This window comes from Rhincodon typus, chromosome 2 (assembly GCF_021869965.1).
Source record: "Rhincodon typus isolate 14 chromosome 2, sRhiTyp1.1, whole genome shotgun sequence".
Lineage (NCBI taxonomy): Eukaryota > Metazoa > Chordata > Chondrichthyes > Orectolobiformes > Rhincodontidae > Rhincodon > Rhincodon typus.
Window position 1 is genome coordinate 7,296,083 of NC_063333.1, and position 18,728 is coordinate 7,314,810.

An 18,728-nucleotide genomic window follows, 5' to 3' on the forward strand; every position below is an offset into this window, starting at 1 on the left:
ATGTTGACAGTCATTCGCAGATTGTGGGATCCTGCAGTGTGGTCTTGTTGCTGTGCTCCCTGCGTTATCAGGATGACTTTATGTCAATAAGTGTTGTGGATGCTCGGTAACTATGAGATGAGCTGTTTAGACCATTCTTTCGAATTCACCCCATTCCTTCATACATATCTACAGAGGTCTTGCAAAAACTGGAACAGACATTGCAAGTGTTGCACTGATTGCATGAGTGCATTATAGACTCAGAGACATACAGCACAGAAACAGGCCCTTTGGCCCACCATGTCTATACCAACCAACAAACATGAAACAACACAAATCCCTTTTTTAATTTGCTCATGGGATGTGGGCAGCACTGGCTAGGCCAGCATTCATTGCCCACCCCTAATTCACCCGCACTTGATCCATAGCTAACTGTGCAGCATTTCAGAGAAAGACATGACAAGCAATGGGCAGCATGTGTCCTTTTAATAAAATTGATAAAATGTAAGTTGTAGACAGTGTCTTATAAAGAATATCCCCCAAGCAAATCAGGTACTGTCAGATGAGTGAATGTAACCCCTCTTTCACTGTGTCTGTAGATTATGATTGAACTAAAATACACTACGTTTTTTTTTAGAAAGAAAAGTTAAAAAAGGGACAGAAATTGTATTGGTCAAAACAAGCCTCAGCAGCATCGAAGTCTCCCACAGTCCTCTGGAAAGAAACCAGATACTAGGATTGTCTTTGTGCAAACTGTCGCCTGTCCCCCTCCTTGCCCCCCCACTCTCATCATCACATATCCCTCTCATATGGTCACACCCTTCTACACTTTCCTACTTTCCACCCCCTCCCTCACTCCATTTGCCCAATCTCTCTCTCCATTTAGCTCAACCCCCCACCCTGCCTCTCTCGCTCTCCCCCACTTCGGGCCTGTAGGCTGCAGTCTGGAAGTCAGGGTCTAGATGGAAGCAGATACCAGTGCTTTACTCGATCATGATGTGGACAAACAGTGATGCCGAAGGAAGGGGGTCTCCGCTCTCCGACAGGAGGTGAATGTGTCGATAGCCTGCAGACAGCAAACAAAATGAGGAAATCCCTGTCAGAGACAATCACCGTACCCCACCCCATCACAATTGCCCCCTCCAGACTCCCACCCTCTCACCATTGACTCCTCCAGACCCCATCACGCCCTCCCACCCCTCTCCTGCTGTGCCCAGATGATTCTGACCTCAAAGTGAATTGGCCAAATAGTAGAAGAGGAGAAAGGGATGCTGGGCTTTCAGGGGCAAGTTGAAGATTGATCTATCTTTCCAAAGATCGAAAACAGCAAAAAGCCAAATGACCTTTCTTCGGTCATAGAATCATACAGTGCAGTACAGGAGAGGCCCTTCAGCTCATCGAGTCTGTACCATCAAAAGTATACGCCTGCTTACACTCATTCCCTCTCTCCCACTTGGCCCATAGTCTTGAATGTTATGACACTGAGTGCTCATCCAAGTACTTGTTAGAAGATTGAGGTTTCCCACCTTAACTACCTTCCCAGGCAGTGCATCTCAGACGACCTTCTGCGCTGTTCAATTCCATGCAAGTGAAATAATTTGGCAAGGTGGGAAATTCTTCAGATATGAGATTCCCTCCTTGTATTGGAATCCTTCCTATTCCCAGCCCTCATGTTTGGCTTCAGTTTCAGGCGTAGGAGGCAGCAGTAGCTGGCATGAATCAGACCAGTTTGGTACCAGAGGGTAACTGAGTGCCACAGTGCCAGTGAGTGATGCCAGGCAATTCTCCACACAAACCCCTGGGAACCTGAGACAGCAGGCTGTGTGGTTTGGCTCTGCAGGCAAAGATAGGGGAGGCAGGCTGTGGTCGGTCTTTCCAAAATAGGGCCCCGCTACACACTTTACCTAGTTTCAAGCTTGTGAAGGGCAGCGTGAACTGTCCGATAAAGTCATTCTTGGATGACATGTCGTAGTCCTGCACCACAAACCGCACAAGAGTCAGCTCAGGGATGTTAATGTCAAACTGGAAGGTAGTGTTCCACATGGGGCTGAATCCTGAATGGACAGAAAAAAAAAATGGAAGAGCACACAACAGTTGTTTACAGAGATAAACCGGCGTTTGAATCTCACCATCATATTTCAAAGTTTAAATAAAATTTGTAAATGCCAAAAAAAAAAGACACACCATGGCATGAGTAAAAAGGTGAACATGAAGTTGTCTGACTGTCATATAAACTCCATATGGTCATCGACTGGATCTTTGGTGAAGAGAATCTGACTTTCTGATCTCAGCCGTGATCTAACCTCATACTGCCCTGACCTCTGAAGAGGTCGGAACAAAAACAAAAGTTGCTGGAAACGTTCAGCAGGTCTGGCAGCATCTGTGAAGGAGAAAACAGAGTTAACGTTTCGGGTCCGGTGACCCTTCCTCAATTCTGAGGGTCACCAGACCCAAAACGTTAACTCTGTATTCTCCTTCACAGATGCTGCCAGACCTGCTGAGCTTTTCCAGCAACTTTTGTTTTTGTTCCTGATTTACAGCATCCACAGTTCTTTCGGTTTTTATTCTGAAGAGGTTGGGCTTAACTGTACAAGACAATTAGGATGGACAGTAAATTCCAGCCTGTGTCTGGCTCTGAGTGAGCGCTGCTGCATATGAAGGGTCTCTACTTAGAGCTGACTGTATAGTGCTGTAAGTAACATACTATTCCAATTAGGAGCAGGAGCATGCCATTTGGCCCTTCTAGCCAGCTGCTGCATTCAGCAAGAACATCAGTGATGTGACTGTGGTCTCAACTTCACTTTGCAGTGTCCCTCTAATAAATTTTATCTCACTCAGCAGTCAAGGACACTGTCCAACTCAGCCTTAAATTTTCAATGACCCAGCCGCTGCACGCAAAGCAGGGAGCGAGCAAGCGAGCGAGCAAACGGGAAGAGAGAAAACTCTCAAAAGAAAAATTTTCCTCATCAGTCTTAAACAGGAGACCCATTATTTATAAACAATGTCCCCTCGTCCTTGCCTTTTCCACAAGAGGAAACATACTCTCAAGCACCCCCTTTCCAGTTCCCGCACGGTCTTTTAAGTTTCAATAATATCACTCCTCTTCTTTTAAGCTCCAATGGGTCTGGGCCCAAAGTGTTCTTTCTTCACAACCTTCGTCCGAGGTTCGAGTACAGTGAGCCTTCTCAGAATTGCTAGATGCAACTAAAGGGTCTGGACGTGGTGCTGTACAGTTGGGGTTGTTTGCAATGTTGCTGTAACTACTGTGACCTGCACCCTTACCATTGTTGGAGACGTGTTCTGTTTCTTTCAAATCACTGTCTTCACCAACTCCAAAAACCTCCACCACCACCAGAGGATCCACAACAGACTTCAGTTTCATCCTGTTCGATTTCGGAAGCTGCTGGGCAGAGATAACCTGTGGGGAAACAAAGAGTCAGTGAAGACCAGAGTGAGTCGGTGTTTTAGCAACACATCAGGAGCGTACCGCACTCAAAACATTGATTCTGTCTCTCTCTCTCTGTCTCTATGCACAGATGTTGCCAGATCTGCTGAGTTTCTCCAGCATTTTCTGGTTTTTGTTTTGCATCCAGAACTTCACTTGATGAAATTCTGAATCAGGGATTTCATCTCAACCTGTTCCAGCTGGGCGGGGGCAGAAACCTGCTCCACATTTTCTATCAACCTGGGTCTGGAAATCAGGTAAATTGGTGAATTTTGGGCACTTTCAACCTTTTTTTTTTTAAGTTTTGTGATGACTCTGGAAATAATGGGGCTTGATGTCCAGTGTGTTCCTCCCAGTGAGTGATTACAACATAGTTCTTTCTGAAGCAAGGGTCTTAAATCGGAGCAAAGGAAACTAGGAGCGTATGAGGGAGAAGTTGGATTGGGAAAAATAGTGAAAAATTCCAACACAGACGAGCAGCAGCTAGTATTTAAAGATAAACTACATGGTCTACAACAGATACCCGTTCCTCAAAGTCAGAAACACCCAAAAGAGTAAAGGTACATCACCACAGCCAGTAAAAGTTAAAAGTTACATCAAGTCTGCTCCACTATTCGATCATGGCTGATATGATTCTCAACACCATTCTCCTGCTTTCTTCCCTTAACCCTCGATCTCCTTTCTAATCAAGAACCTATCTATTCCTGTCTTAAACACACAGTCAATGACTTGGTCTTCACAGCCCTCTGTGGTCATTAATTCCACAGATTAACCATCGTCTGGCTGAAGAAATTCATCCTCACACTTATAAAGACAGTCATCTGTTCACTCTGGGGCTGTGGCCTTGGATCTTGCTTATTCCTACTAGTGGAAACATCTTCTCCACTAAGTACAGATCCAATAAAAGTTGGTTTACAGTCTGTTTAAAAAAAAAGAAGCAAATAACTAAAACAAATGGGAGCTCATTACTAGTGTGGACAAGACAATGGGTAACTGGTGGAGAAGCTAAGTAGCTATGGAAGATAAGGAAAATCTCCAAAAATGATGGCAGGCTGTTACCAGTAGGGTACCACAAGGATCAGTGTTAGGTTCATAACCTACACGAACAATGAACAGACTGCAAGGAGGCATTCAGTGGATTTGGGCAGTCTGCGTGAATGGGCTGTGAAGTTATTCACTCTGGTAGTGAAAACTAGGACGGCAAACGCGTGATGGGCTTCACTACACGAAAATTCAAGTACAAGAGTAAAGATGTCTTGCTGCAATTGTACAGGACATTGGTGAGACTTCACAGAATTCCTACAGTGTGGAAACAGGCCCTTCAGCCCAACAAGTCCATACTGATCCTCAGAGCATCCCACCCAGACCCATCCCTCTGTAACCCAGCTAATCTACACATCCCTGAACACTACGGGCAATTTAGCATGGCCAATCCACCTAGCCCGCACACCTTTGGACCGTGGGAGGAAACCGGAGCACCCAGAGGAAATCCACGCAGACACAGGGAGAATGTGCAAACTCACACAGACAGTCTCCTGAGAGTAGAATCGAACCCAGGTCCCTAGCGCTGTGAGGCAGCAGGGCTAACCACTGAGCCACCGAGTACTGTGCGCCGTTTTGGTCTCCTTAAGCCAAGGAGGGATTTACAGGTAGTGCAAGACAGGTTCACCAGATTAACTTCTGGGATGATTGTTTTGAGGAGAGATTGAGACAACTGGATTTATATTCCCCAGAGTTTAAAAATAAGGAGTGATTTCATTGAAATTGAGAATTCTTACAGGACTTGACAGTGCCGATGCAGATGAGATGTTTCCCCCTAGCTGGTGAGTCTAAAACTGATTAGGGGCAGGCCATTTAATACTGAAATTTCTTCACATGGTGGGTGGTGAAACTTTGGAATTCTCTATCCCCGGGGCAAACATTCAGCAAAACCAAGAGGAAAAACAAACAGTAGATTTTTGGCAACTAATGACATCGAAGTGAATGGAGTCAGTGTGGAAAAGTGGCATCCAATGTGGTCTAGAAAGCAACACAGGCAGAACAGCCCACTCCTGTGTTTCTGAAAGTTTTAAGGGATATGGGTCAGAGGTCGCATCAGTCATTGAATGGTCAAATTCCTTTCTCCTGCTCTCAGGTTTCCTAGGGAGTAGGCAGGAAATTAGAGTCAAGGCCATGGACAGGCTCAGGGGGTTGAACGGTCTACTCCTGCTCCTAATTTTAAATTAATTTTATTCTTTCATAGGATATAGACGTCGCTCGCGAAATTAATATTTGTTGTCCGTCCTAATGGCCCTTGAACTAATTGGGCTGCCAAGCCATTACAGAAGTCTGTTAAGAGTCAACCATATTTTGGTCAGAGTGGAGTCACATGTAGGCCAGACCACATAAGGATGGCAATTTCTTTCCCTAAGAAAGGACATTAATGAACGAGATGGACTTTTATTGAAAAATCAGGTGCTTTCACGGTCACCATGACCAAAGTCAATCCTCAATTGCCAAAGCGGAATTTGAGGTCAAGCCTGTGGATTGCTAGTCCAGAAACATAACCATTCCTTTTGTCCACTAAACTAGCCGCTGCCCAGCCTACACCTTTGGCCATCGATCCTGCTTGTTGAGGCAAGGTGGAGAAACAACTTGCTAACTCTCTGGAACACTAAGCCTAAATTCAACAAGCTGAAGTGGCAAAAGCGAAAGCTTGAGGCTGATAAATAAAGTTGCAGTCTCTTACCATTACATGGAGCTTCTTCTTACTTAGCCACGAACCCTTCTGAATGTTCTTTGGATCGAAGCCAGACTTTTCTCTCAAAAATTTTGGCTTCAGATTGTAACCAGCGAAACCATTGTCCAGAAATTTCCCCTGGTTGACGTCCATCTCCTGCCCTGGGGTCTGGAAGTTTAGAGCCACTGCAGAGAAAGGGGGAAAATGTGGAAACGTTCGGTTACTCATCAATATCCTTTTTATTGTATGTAGCAACCCGTGCTAGACTGCGGTGACTCACCAATCTGACAGCCAGCATTCCACATGTCAATGGGATTGTAGTTGGAGGAATCCGTTCTCAGTCCTGCTGGGTAAATCCTACTCAGCTGTCGGGTGTTCAGTTCAATAAATGGCTTGGCTGTGGGAAAATACAGCTGGTTAATATTCAAATTTCATTCCTCAGAATAAGATCTTCCACAAGACAAGACCACTTTCAACTGCTTTAAATCAGTCCAAACCCATAGTGACAGCCTTAACTCAATGACTCTCAGTCTGAGGCAGATTGCCCTGGATTTGAGTGCCACTAAAAAGGGACCTGAGCACCCAGTGCAGGTTGCCATTCCAGTGCAATACTGAGGAAGTGCTGCATTGTTGCAAGTTCCATCTCTGCATGTGACATCAAAACCAAGGCCCAGTGTTTTGATGCAGTAACAAAGAGATAAGGGTAAAGTGGCTGATGTGGTATACACAAATTTCCAACAGGCATTGAATAAACTGCGTATGTCGGTAACAGGCTTGGCAGTAAAGTTAGACCCCCTTTAACTAGGGAGATATTAATACAATTCTAAATCAGTGAAGTATGAATGACATTAATACTTTTACTGACAACAGGTTTATTTATAGAATGACGTATTACACGCATGTGCTTCCTTCTGAGCAACCAGTAGTTTCTAAGTGCTCTAGGTATTTAATTAAACAGCAAACAATACAACTAGCAACAAAAACAAAGTTGCTGGAAAAGCTCAGCAGGTCTGGCAGCATCTGTGGAGGAGAAAACAGAGTTAACGTTTCGGGTCCGGTGACCCTTCCTCAGAATACAATTAGCACACCATTATGAAACAGTAGCAACACGATATGAAATTGTCTGGCTGGCAGGGAAATGACAGCAGTCCTGATCATTTGTGTTTTTTTGGGATTGGAGGGCGGTTTATTGTGGGATTTCTCAGGAATCTGTTTTAGAACTCTATCTTCCTGATCTCTAATAATGAACTAGACCTGGGGCGTAAAAAGAGTACAATTTCAAAATTTACAGATGACAGAATTTTGAGGAGTACAGGCTGATGAAATAGGCAGACGAAGTTTTAATGCAATGAAGTGCAAAGTGATTCATTTTCGTACGAAGAACCAGGACAGGTGATATAACAAAGGGTACAATACTAAAGTGGAACAGAGGAGGGTATACAGTCTGTACACAAATCATTGACAGGGCAGGACAGATTGAAAGTGGTTAATAAAGATATGAGATTCTCAGCTTTATAAATATTGGAATAGAGTTCAAAAATAAGGCTGTTATGCTTATCCTGGATAAAATTCTTGGATAGCTTTGTCAATACAGTGTGGAGCTGGAGGAACACAGGAGGTCAGGCAATATCAGAGGAGCAGGAAAGTCGACATTTTGGGTCAGGACTCTTCATCATGACCTCCAGCTCCGCACTGTATCGACTTTGATTTCCAGCATCTGCAGTTCTTACTATCTCCTGTTTAGCTTCAAGTGCTGGCAACTTTTTCACACCGAGGATGGTGCATGAGCTTTCAGAGGAAGCAGTTAAAGCGGGTATAATTATAACATTTAAAAAGGCATCTGGATGGGTATATGAATAGGAAGGGTTGAAGAGGGACATGGGCCAAATACTGGTAAATGGGACTGGATACATTTAGGATATTGGGTCAGCATGGATGAGTCGGACCAAAGGGTCTGTTTCCATGCTGTACATCTCTATGACTCTATGCTGCATTGTGTCCAATTCTGGGAGCCAAACTTGGAAGGATGAATCTAGCCTTACCAGAGGGTGCAGAAACGGTTCCAAGGATGAGGAACCTCAGTTATGTTGACAGATTGGAGGAGTCGGGGTTATTTTCCTTAAAAACAAACAAGGAAAGGCGAGTGCAAAGTGCTCCAAATCAAAGGCTATTAAAAGAGTAGATAGATAGAAACTACAGTTGAGAAAGAGAGGGCACAGAATTAAGACGAATGGCAAAAAAAAAAGGACCAGAAGCAACAAGGGTTTTTTTTTAAAAAATGCAGTGGGTGGTTAGGATCTGGAATGCATGATCAAGAATTGCGGTGGACCAAGTTCAATTGAAGCTTTCAATAGGGAATTGAAGGGAAAATTTGCAGAGCTACAGAGAAGAGGCACAGGTGTAGGACGAACTGAGTTACTTTTGCTGAACTGGCACAGACATAAGGCAAACGGCATTTTTCTGTTCTGCAACCATTCTATGTCTGCCCTCTCAGGTGGGTGTAGAAGATACCAGGGTCACTGGTTTTTCCTTTTAAAAACAGAGGAACAGAGGAAGCTCCCCAAAATAGTCTGGCCAAATTCCAATCAAATGGGCAGATTGAGATAACAAGGTGTAGAGCTGGATGAACACAGCAGGCCAAGCAGCATCAGAGGAGCAGGAAGGCTGACGTTTCGGGCCTTGTTATCTCAGATTCTCCAGCATCTGCAGTTCCTACTATCTCTGAAACAAATGGGCAGATTATCTGGTTATTATTTCATTGCTATTTAAAGGTGTTTGCTTTGTACAGACTGCATTTTCACAAGCCACTTTGGAGGTCACATTGAAGTCATGAAAGAATCTGCATAATTGCAAGTCATTTTTGTAATCTTATCCTGTGACAGGGTTACATGCCAATCTCTGTTAGAAGAACACTAATGATAGCAGATCTGAAATTTTCAGAAGACCAGCCTTGAGTAAAGACTGTAAACGGGTGCATGGTAGGCTGTAAATCTCCAGAATTTTGAAGAATGGGACATGGGTGTCACTCAAACGTATAACATTCTTAAAGTGCCTGACAGGGTAGATACTGAGGGGCTGTGTGTGATGCCTGGGGAATCCGTGTCAGAATAAGGGGAAGGGGTGGCATTGTAGCAATATCACTGGTCTTGCAATCCAGGGGCCTGAGTAAGTGGGTTCAAATCCCAACACGGCAGTGATGAAATCTGAATTGATTAGAAGCTAGTCTAATGGCAACTGTTGTCAATATTAAATTTACAATATCCTTTAGGAAAGAAAATCTGCTGGCCTACATGCAATTCCAGTCCCACAGACAGGTGGTTGACTCTTAAATTGTCCTCTCGAATGAAAACCACTCAGTTCAAGGGCAATCAGGAATGGGCAACAAATGTTGGGCTTGTCAGTAACACCCACATTCCATGCAAGAATAAAAGAATGAGAGCACAGCTAATTATGACTAATCGGAGGAGAAATTTCTTCACCTGGTATAAAACGTCATGGTTTGCTTGCATCAGGTCTGATTATGCTGGTCTTATCACAAATCCTTCCACATTGCTTAATTGTTTAAGCCTATAGATGGAGCTAGAGAGTGTAGTGACTGACTTTACAGAGTGAGTAGAACTCACTGCAAAGATCCTACAAAAAAAACACACGCGGGAAACTTCTGTAAAGCTTATTTACAGAGCTTTAAACATCTATGTCATTTGGATTTGGAGCTAGAGAGTTATCTTTGCATTACTCCAAGGTGAAACAGGTAGATAAGAAATACAGCTATTAACTCAAAACACTAACATAACAAGATTATGACCAGATACAACAGACAGGGTTGTGAATCTTTGGGATTCCCTATTAACAAGAATTGGAGATGCAGAGAGTATATTCAAGGTTGAGATCAATGGATTTTTTGGGAATGAATGGAATCAAGGGATAAGAGGATATTGTGAGGTGGTGAAAAAAAAAATCAGGTAGATCAGCCATGACAGAGTAGGCTTGAAGGGCCAAATACTATCTCTTGTGTTTGACTTACCCGTTTCTTGTACCAGTTTATTGAACTTGTTTTCTACAAAGGATGACATCTCGTAGAAAACCTGATTTTCTACAGCATCTTCAAATCCATTGAAGTGGACACTCTTGCAGTAGATGACCATGTCTGAGAGTTCTTTGGCCAACTTTATCTTCCCACTCTGCAGTAAAGAGGCATTTAGCCACAAGAGAATTAGAGGTGTAGGTTGACTTAGAAACAGCAGTTTGGCATACTCTGAGCTTGGCAAGGTGGATGAATGCTACCTTGGCTGGCATCAAGTCAGAAGGAAAACTACCAGCCTTAATCCCATGCCCCACATCACAGTTAGTTGGACTACATGGAGCCCTATAACACCCCAAGATATGTAACGTGTTTTTTATAACCCCCAAGCTAAGAAGTACAGCAGAAACTGATAGAACAAACTTTCAAAAGAGAATTGGATACATTCGCGAAAAGAGAAAATGTACAGGAATATGGAAAATGAGTGGTGAGGGGGACGGCTGGGTGAAATAGCTCTTTTAATGTGCTAGCACAGGCTTGAAGGCCCAAATGGACCTTTTGTGCCTCATCACGCTATGACTTTTCAATCTAGAACAAAGGTGTAGAGGAAATACTGAATCATGGATTAAACCGCACAATTACATGACAAAGACAAGTCAGTAAAAACTGATATTGGGCACGTCTGAGGCTGGTTAGAGGGAAAAATGTTTCACATGGAAATGTTGGTTAATATCGAAGGTTGAATATTGCTGAGTAAGCAAACTCTCAGGAGTCAAAGAATGAATTAGCACTGTGATGGGAGGGGCATGATGGGTTTCCAGGATAGGATAAATAGTCAGCCTTCTTCCTTGGAAGGGAAAAACTTTCCCTTGTAGCTACTCATCTTGAAAATGTGTTTAATTATTGAGTAGTTCTTGCTATAATATTCCCATCAAACACTCCCAGAAAGCGTACAGCGTGAGTTCAGATACAGAGCAAAGCTCTCTCTACTTTGTTCCAACAATGCATCTAATACCCATCGTGGAAAGATGCCACCTTACTCTCGTAATAGCGACAGGCCAAATCTTTTCCTCAAGCAGATACTCATTCTGCTTTAATGTCCTGAATTGTGGGTCTCTGCAACTGAGCGCCCTCATTATTCCAGACAGGTACTGCCTTCTCACTGCCATTTCCTCTCACAAGCCTCCAGCAGAGTCAATGGAATGAAATGAGGGAAAGTGGGAGGGACAGAGGGAGAAAAGCACCAACAGAACAAGTAGGTGCGGCAGGGGATGCCTGAGGGGGTGGGACGGAAGGAGTTAAGAAGGGAGGTGTGAATGGAGGTGGCAGGACAGGGAGGGAGGGAGAGGGAAGAAAGCAGGACAAGCAAGATCAGAGCAAGTGGAGAGAGATTGGCGGGGGGTGGGGTGTGAAGGGGATGAGGGTTTGAAGGAAGGAGGGAATGGAGAATAAAATGGAGTGAAGGAGAGGGATGATGGAAAAGATGAGGAAGGAATGAAAGAAGGTAAGATAAGGAGGAGTGAAGGACAGGGTGTATGGGGTGGGGAGTGGAGGTAAAAGGAAAAGGAGGCACAGGAAGAGGTGCAAACTTCACTTGCAAGATTACCCACCTTTTTTACTTCCTTTTGCTCGTTTGCACTGTCTTGTTCAGCGGCTTCATCCTCATCGGAAACCTCATCGTTTGAATCTGCCTCCTGGGCAGCTTCCAGGCGATTCAGCCTCTTGCCTTTCACCAGAATCTTCCCCATCAGTTGCTGCATGTCATTCATCAGAATCAATTAATGAACATGTACAATCAGCTTATGGTGAATTCATCATCCTCCTCCCATCCAAAACACAAACGCTGGCTCATTCCCACTCGGACAATCACCTCCCAGCTGCCCAGCCTTGGCAACTCCTCACACAGTGGGTTAGAGTCTCGAATGACAACACACAACCCGAAGGTGGGAGCAAAGGACCAAGGTGCTGAACACAGTAACTCCAGGTCTACCCAGAATGTAGTAAGCTGAAACACAACATATGCTCCCAGTCTTTGAGATAGAGATCAAAATCTCATTTGCCTTTTTGAGTATTTTCAGTCCTGTTCATGGATTTTTAAAGATCTACCTGGACTCTTTGTACCTACACTGTTTCTATTACTTCAACATTTATAAAGTATCCTGTTCTGTCTCTCATAGAATGAGATTACACATGCAGTACAGCATTTGAATGCAAGAAATAGGAGCAACAGCAACACACTGCCTATCAAGCCCACACCATTATTCAACTCCATCATGGCTGATCCAAGGCCTCAGCTCGTCATTCCGTCCCTTACCTGAGGTGAGGGAAAGTTGGCCGGGACCTTGCCGTCGATTGTCTTGGTGAGCAGCATGTCGCCAAGGATGCTTTTCATGTGCTGAGCCATGGCAACTTGTTGCTCTATGCTGCAGTGATTCTCCAGAGACAGGATGACAGGATAAGGAGAGGTCTGGAAAACAAACACACCAGTACATTACTCCATCAGACAGGCATCAGGAGATTACAGCCTTGGTTCAGACATGGACAAAAACAAAGAGCTGAATTCCAGAGGGAAGATGACAGCCCTTGACAACCAGGCTGCATTCGACCCAATGTGGCATCATGGATCCCCAATCAAAAAAAAACTGGAATCAGGGGGACAAATTCTCTGCTGGTTGGAGTCATACTTGGCACATAAGATGGTTGTGAGTATTGAAGGTCAGTCATCTTCAGGATATCTCTGCGCGAGTTCCTCAGGGTAGTGTCCTGGGCCAAACCGTCTCGAAGTCAGAAGTGGGGATGTTTGCCAACGATGCTGAGCATTGTGCAATCATTCACGACTCCTCAATACTGAAACAGTCCACATTCAAATGCAACAAGATGTGGATAACATCCAGGCTTGGGCTGACAACTGCAAGTAACGTTCACACAAATGCCAGGCAACGACCATCTTCACTATGAGACAATCTAACTACTGCCCCTCGGGATTCAGTGTTACCATCACCAAATCTCCCACAATCAACATCCTGGGGGTTATCATTGATCAGAAACTCAACTGGACACATCACATTAACACAGTGGCTACAAGAGCAGGTCAGAGGCTAGGAATACTGTGATGAATAACTCACCTCCTGACTCCCCAGAGCATGTCCACCATCCACCAGGCATAAGTCAGGAGTGTGATGGAATACTCCCCACTTGCCTGGATGGGTGCAGCTCTAACAACACTCAAGAAGCTTAACACCGTGCAGGCCAAAGTAGGTCACTTGATTGGCACCACACCCACAAACATCCACTCCGTTCACCACCGATGCTCAGTAGCAAACAGTGTGTATCATCTGCAAGATGCACTGCAGAAATTCACCCAAAATCCTTCGACGGCACCTTCCAAATCCATGACCAGCTCTATCTAGAAGGACAGAAGCAGCAGATATAGGAGAACACCACCACCTGCAAGTTCCTCTCCAAGCCACTCACCATCCTGACTTGGGAATATATTGCCATTCCTTCGCTGTTGCTAGGTCAACATCCTGGAATTCCCTCCCCAAGGGCATTGTGGGTCAACCCACAGCCAGTGGACTGCAGCAGTTCAAGAATACAGCTCACCACCACCTTCTCAAGGGGCAACTAGGGATGGGCAAGTATTGCTGGCCAGCCAGCGACGCCCACATCCCACAAATGAATAATACAAAAGAGGTTCTAGACAATGAGGAGATCTTGATGGAGCCCATTAATTTGAAAAAACTGATTTGACTGTTATTACCAGAAAGAATCTGAAGATTTCATGTTTTAAACAAAATATTTTACCATGCAATCATTAGACAAAGCAAGTACTACTAGCTTTACACTTATGTTTTATAAGCCCTTACTATTTTCCCCAGAAATCTCCCCATTCCACTTATCTTTCCATCCAAGTTTTCTTTTATTTGTTCATGGGACGAGCATGTTGCTGGCTATACTAGCATTTATTACCTATCCCAGGAGGGCAGTTAAGGAGTCGACCATATTGCTGTGGGTCTGGAGTCACATGCAGGCCAGACAGGTGTGGATGGAAGTTTCGTTCCCTAAAGGACATTAGTGAACCAGATGGTTTTGACAATGGACAATGGTTTCATGGTCATCATTAGACTTTGAATTCCAGATGTTTTGTTTCTTTAACAAAAAATTGAGTTCACAGTGGTCCACTATGTGACTCACTAGTCCACTATGATTTCCAGAATCTTCCAGGGTTTCTTCAGTTGTCCAAAGACTGAACCAAGAGTGCATAATAGCTCAGAGGACTGCACTCTGACTCCCCCAATTTTCCCCACTTTGGCTCTTTGACTGTGAAGCTATTACAGGTTTTGTGAAAATCCATTTAATCTGTTGGAAATCTCACCTCATCTGGCCTTTACATGACTCCAAACCCACAACAATGTGGATGACTCTCAACTAAGGCCTAGTAAGCTACTCAGTTCCAAGAATTACAATTGGGCAATGCATGCTGGCTTTCAACACCCAGATCCCAAAGAATAATTAAAAAAAAGTTCTTTAACAGAGCGTGGCAAGAAGTCGGAACTTGCTGCAACAGGAAGTGGTGAAGGAAATAGCTGAGATATTTTCCAAAGGAAATTAGATGAGTTACATGAGAGGAAATTTATATTTATCTCATGCTTTCAATGTAATAAAGATCCACGGAACTTCGCAGCAGCCTTAACAAATACAATTAGACAACAAACCATACAAGGAGACAGTAGGGCTGATAGCCAAAAAGCTTGGCCAAAGAACTTCATTTTGGGGGAGTGTCTTAAGGAGGAAAGTGACGATGTGAAGCAGGAAGATTTAGGAAGGGGATTTTGGTGCTTGTCTCAAGTAGTTGGAGGCACAAGTACCAATGGGACAGCAATTAAAAATCAGAGATGCTCAAGAGGCCAGAACCAGATATTCATAGGTAGGGATCAGAGAGATGGGGAGAGTTGAGGCCACGGATGGGCTTGAAAACAAGAATAAGAATTTAAAATTGAGACATCGCTCGAATAGGAGCCAATGTGGGTCAGTGTCTGTGGGGTGGGAAGAGAGGGTGTGGTCTAGGACACCAGCCAGGAGTGTGTTGGAATACTGAAGTCTAAAAGTAACAAAAAGATTAATGAGTCAAGATTTTTTTTTGGAGTAGGGGAGCGGAATGGCGTGTTGTTACAGAGATAGAAATAAGTGAGGTCTTAGTGATGGAGCAGATTGCAGTCAGAATTTCAGGATGTGGGCATTGCTGGCTACAACATGAATTATTGCCCATCCCAAAAGGCAGTTAAGAGTCAACGATATTGCTGTGGATCTGGAGTCACATGCAGGCTAGATCCGACGTGAATGGCAGTTTCCTTCCCCAAAGAAGATCACTGAACCAGATGGCTCTACTCCACCACCCCAAACAATCAATGGTTTCACAGTCATCATCAGATCTTAATTCCAGGATTTTTTTTATCAATTTCAAATTTCACTATCTACCAAGGCAGGATTTGAAGCTGGGTCCCCAGAACATTACCTGGACCTCTCGATTTACAACAATTGGTGATGGTTTCACGGTCAATTTATGACTGCAAGACTAATAAGATTAATAAAGTCTGGTGATAGTACCACTGGGGCATTGCCTCCGCCTCTTCATTGCCTATACATTCTGTTGGGAGGTCCTGACATGAATGGTGCTACATAAATTCAACACTTTCTTCCTTTTGCTCCAAGCACAAGCTGTTACTGTTGTTGTTCATTCTTATAGTCACAATCAATTGCTAGACACAACAGGTCAGATTTAACCCTCAGTGCCACTCAATTCAATCTTACATACAGGGCCTCAAGTTTCAACAAATGAACGGGAACTGAAGGCTCAACAGAATCCTGTGAACACTGGCTTACCTTAAAGGCATATTGCTTTACTGCTTGGATGACGTCCTTGAAGAGGATTTTTGAGGTGAGAGTGTAGCCGTGATAAATGACTGGTTCTCCATCTCGTCCATCCCAGCAGTCCAACTCCACACAGCGGCAGCCTTTATTTAGGGCACTGCGGGCAAGATAACATAAGCTTAGCTTCTTGTGGCATCGCAGCATTGAAAAAAGCCAATTCAGCCCAGGAGTATTTAAATTCTTTGTTAAATGTTATTATTTCTACTACTTTTTGAAAAGGCCAGTCTTACAGTCATAAATTGACTGCGAAACCATCACCAGTTGTTGTAAAAACCCAACTGATTCACTAATGTCCTTTAGGGAAGGAAATCTGCTAGCGTTACGTGGTCTGCCCTACATCTGACTCCAGACCCACTACAATGTGCCCAACTCAAGTGCCTTCAAATAGCTCAGCAAACCATTCAGTTCAAGGGCAATTAGGGATGGGCAACAAATGCAGATCTTGCCATCAAGGCCCACTTCCCGTGAAATAAACGGAAAAGCTTTCATGCAGCCTATTCCAGATTATCACAACTCATAGAACATAGAACGGTACAGGCCCTTTGGCCCATGATGATGTGCCGACCTATTAACCTACTCAGATCAAACTACCCTACATACCCTACATTTTACTATCCTCCATGTGCCTATCCAAGAGTCGCTTAAAAGTCTCTAAAGTATCTGACTCTACTACCACTGCCAGCAGTGCATTCCACATGCCCACCGCTCTCTGTGTAAAGAACCTACCTCTGACATCTCCCCTGTACCTTTCTCCAATCACCTTAAAATTATGCCCCCTCATAATAGTCATTTCTGCCCTGGGAAAAAGTCTCTGACTATCCACTCTATCTATGCCTCTCATCATCTTATACACTTCTTAAAACTTTTTTTTTTAAACATTTTAGAAATATTTATTATTAGGTGTTACTGTATCACCAGTTGATAATTCACAACAGGGTACATTACTTTGGCTCTGAATCAATTGTTTTACCAAAAAAAAAATATGAATTTGGAAAGCTTGTATGCATGATAAACGTTGTTGCATGTAGCGTTTTTACTGTAAAATCATGAAAATCATGTCTTAGTTTGCAGATTAAAGATTAATCGCTGTGAAAAAACAGTTTTCCCCCAATTCCTGCCTGGTTCTTTTATTAATTACATTAAATCTATCTTCAGATTGCAGAGGCTCCTGTCAGTAGAAAGTTGCCCTTTATTTATTTCACAAGTGCATCACATAAATTTAAACAATTCTATTACCTCCTGTTGACTTTCCCAGCTTGAAGGAGATTGGCACTAGCTGTTCTAGAGTCTCTCACCTCTTAATATTCTGGTAAATTCCTGCTGCACCCTTTCCAAGGGCTTAGCATCCTTGGTAGAATGAGGATGCCAGAACTGAACTCAATACTTCTGCTGGGTTGAACCAATTACAAAAAAGTGAGGCATTTGTGCTGAACTTGGTCCAGTTTTTTCATCAAGCGAGGGAAGAAACGGACAGCATAAGATGGTAAAATAGATCAGGTCTGCATGTTTGCAGCGGACTAGCAGGGAATTTGGGGGATGTGGAGGAAGGGCATGTGTGTTCATTGAAAGTGTATAAACACACCAATTAAATGTGGGAGTACATCCAGCCCCTCTGTCTACCACCATTCAGCAGGATCATTGCTGATCTGATTATGGCCTCACTTCCTTGTTTCATACTGACCCTCACACAACTCAACTCAGATGTCAGACACCAGGATATCATGCTGCCTTGTTTTCACACACAAAAAAAGCCATAAGGCAAGCGGGAGGAACACTTGCCTGGATAGCTGGTAGCCCCCTTAGGTCAATCTTCCCCTCAAACTGCAGGGCAGAATATTACCTCTCCCCACAACAATAATGAACTTTGGGCTAATCACAACCATCCAGCTCTATCAATATTGCCAAAGCTTTTCATATTGCACTCATCAGGACAAAATGCAAGAATGCCAAATTTCAAATCACCATTTTTACCATAGGAGAAAAGGATGCTGATCAATTGGGCAAGGTGACTCTGATTGGCTGTGCTGTTGTCATGGAGAGCGCACCCAGGTAATTGACAAAAAAAGGAAGAAGGCTAGAACATGTTTGATGTTGGATGGGTAGTGGGCAGTCTCTTCCCTCTCCCTTCCACACCCACAAACCCCACTTACTCCATGTTGTCAAAGACACACATGTGCTAATATCAGCAAAGACAGCCTTTTGCAGGCTTCAGTACCTGATGTAGGCCTCAACGCTGCTGGGTCCTTCAAGCTGGTCTTTTGTCAGGTAGGTGTTGTGGGAGGACGAGATATAATATTGATTGAGTGGTTTTGACATGTCGTGGTGAACTTTGTTGTGGTCCTGGTTGAAAATGTCAGCAGCTGGTGACATCAGATAGCACATAAAACCATCCTTGGTCATGATGGAATCAGACCTTGCTGATGACAAAACAAATGGAGTCATTATTAACATCCAAATATGTTCCCTATCAAACTCAAAAAGATGATGGAAAATAGAGATAACAAGGTGTAGAGCTGGATGAACGCAGCAGGCCAAGCAGCATCAGAGGAGCAGGAAAGCTGACGTTTCGTGCCTGGACCCTTCTTAATTTCTGAAAGAAGGGTCCAGGGCCGAAACCTGAGCTTTCCTGCTCC

At 43.8% G+C, this 18,728-nt stretch overlaps 1 protein-coding gene across 3 annotated transcripts in view; it reads right to left on the reverse strand.

The window, feature by feature from the left end:
• Nucleotides 1-446: 446 nt before the first annotated feature.
• The window catches only part of plcd1a (phospholipase C, delta 1a), a 142,736-nt gene continuing 124,454 nt past the window's right edge, over nucleotides 447-18,728 (reverse strand). For all 3 annotated transcript variants that reach the window (XM_048614600.1, XM_048614602.1, XM_048614605.1), the window contains exons 6-15: nucleotides 18,311-18,512; nucleotides 16,048-16,192; nucleotides 12,479-12,631; nucleotides 11,775-11,918; nucleotides 10,168-10,324; nucleotides 6,424-6,540; nucleotides 6,153-6,328; nucleotides 3,262-3,397; nucleotides 1,884-2,033; nucleotides 447-1,045 (exon numbers count right to left, since the gene is read on the reverse strand). In XM_048614600.1, coding sequence (XP_048470557.1) covers nucleotides 963-1,045; nucleotides 1,884-2,033; nucleotides 3,262-3,397; nucleotides 6,153-6,328; nucleotides 6,424-6,540; nucleotides 10,168-10,324; nucleotides 11,775-11,918; nucleotides 12,479-12,631; nucleotides 16,048-16,192; nucleotides 18,311-18,512 — 1,463 coding nt within the window. In that variant the 3' untranslated portion in view covers nucleotides 447-962. The remainder of the gene's footprint in view (nucleotides 1,046-1,883; nucleotides 2,034-3,261; nucleotides 3,398-6,152; nucleotides 6,329-6,423; nucleotides 6,541-10,167; nucleotides 10,325-11,774; nucleotides 11,919-12,478; nucleotides 12,632-16,047; nucleotides 16,193-18,310; nucleotides 18,513-18,728) is intronic.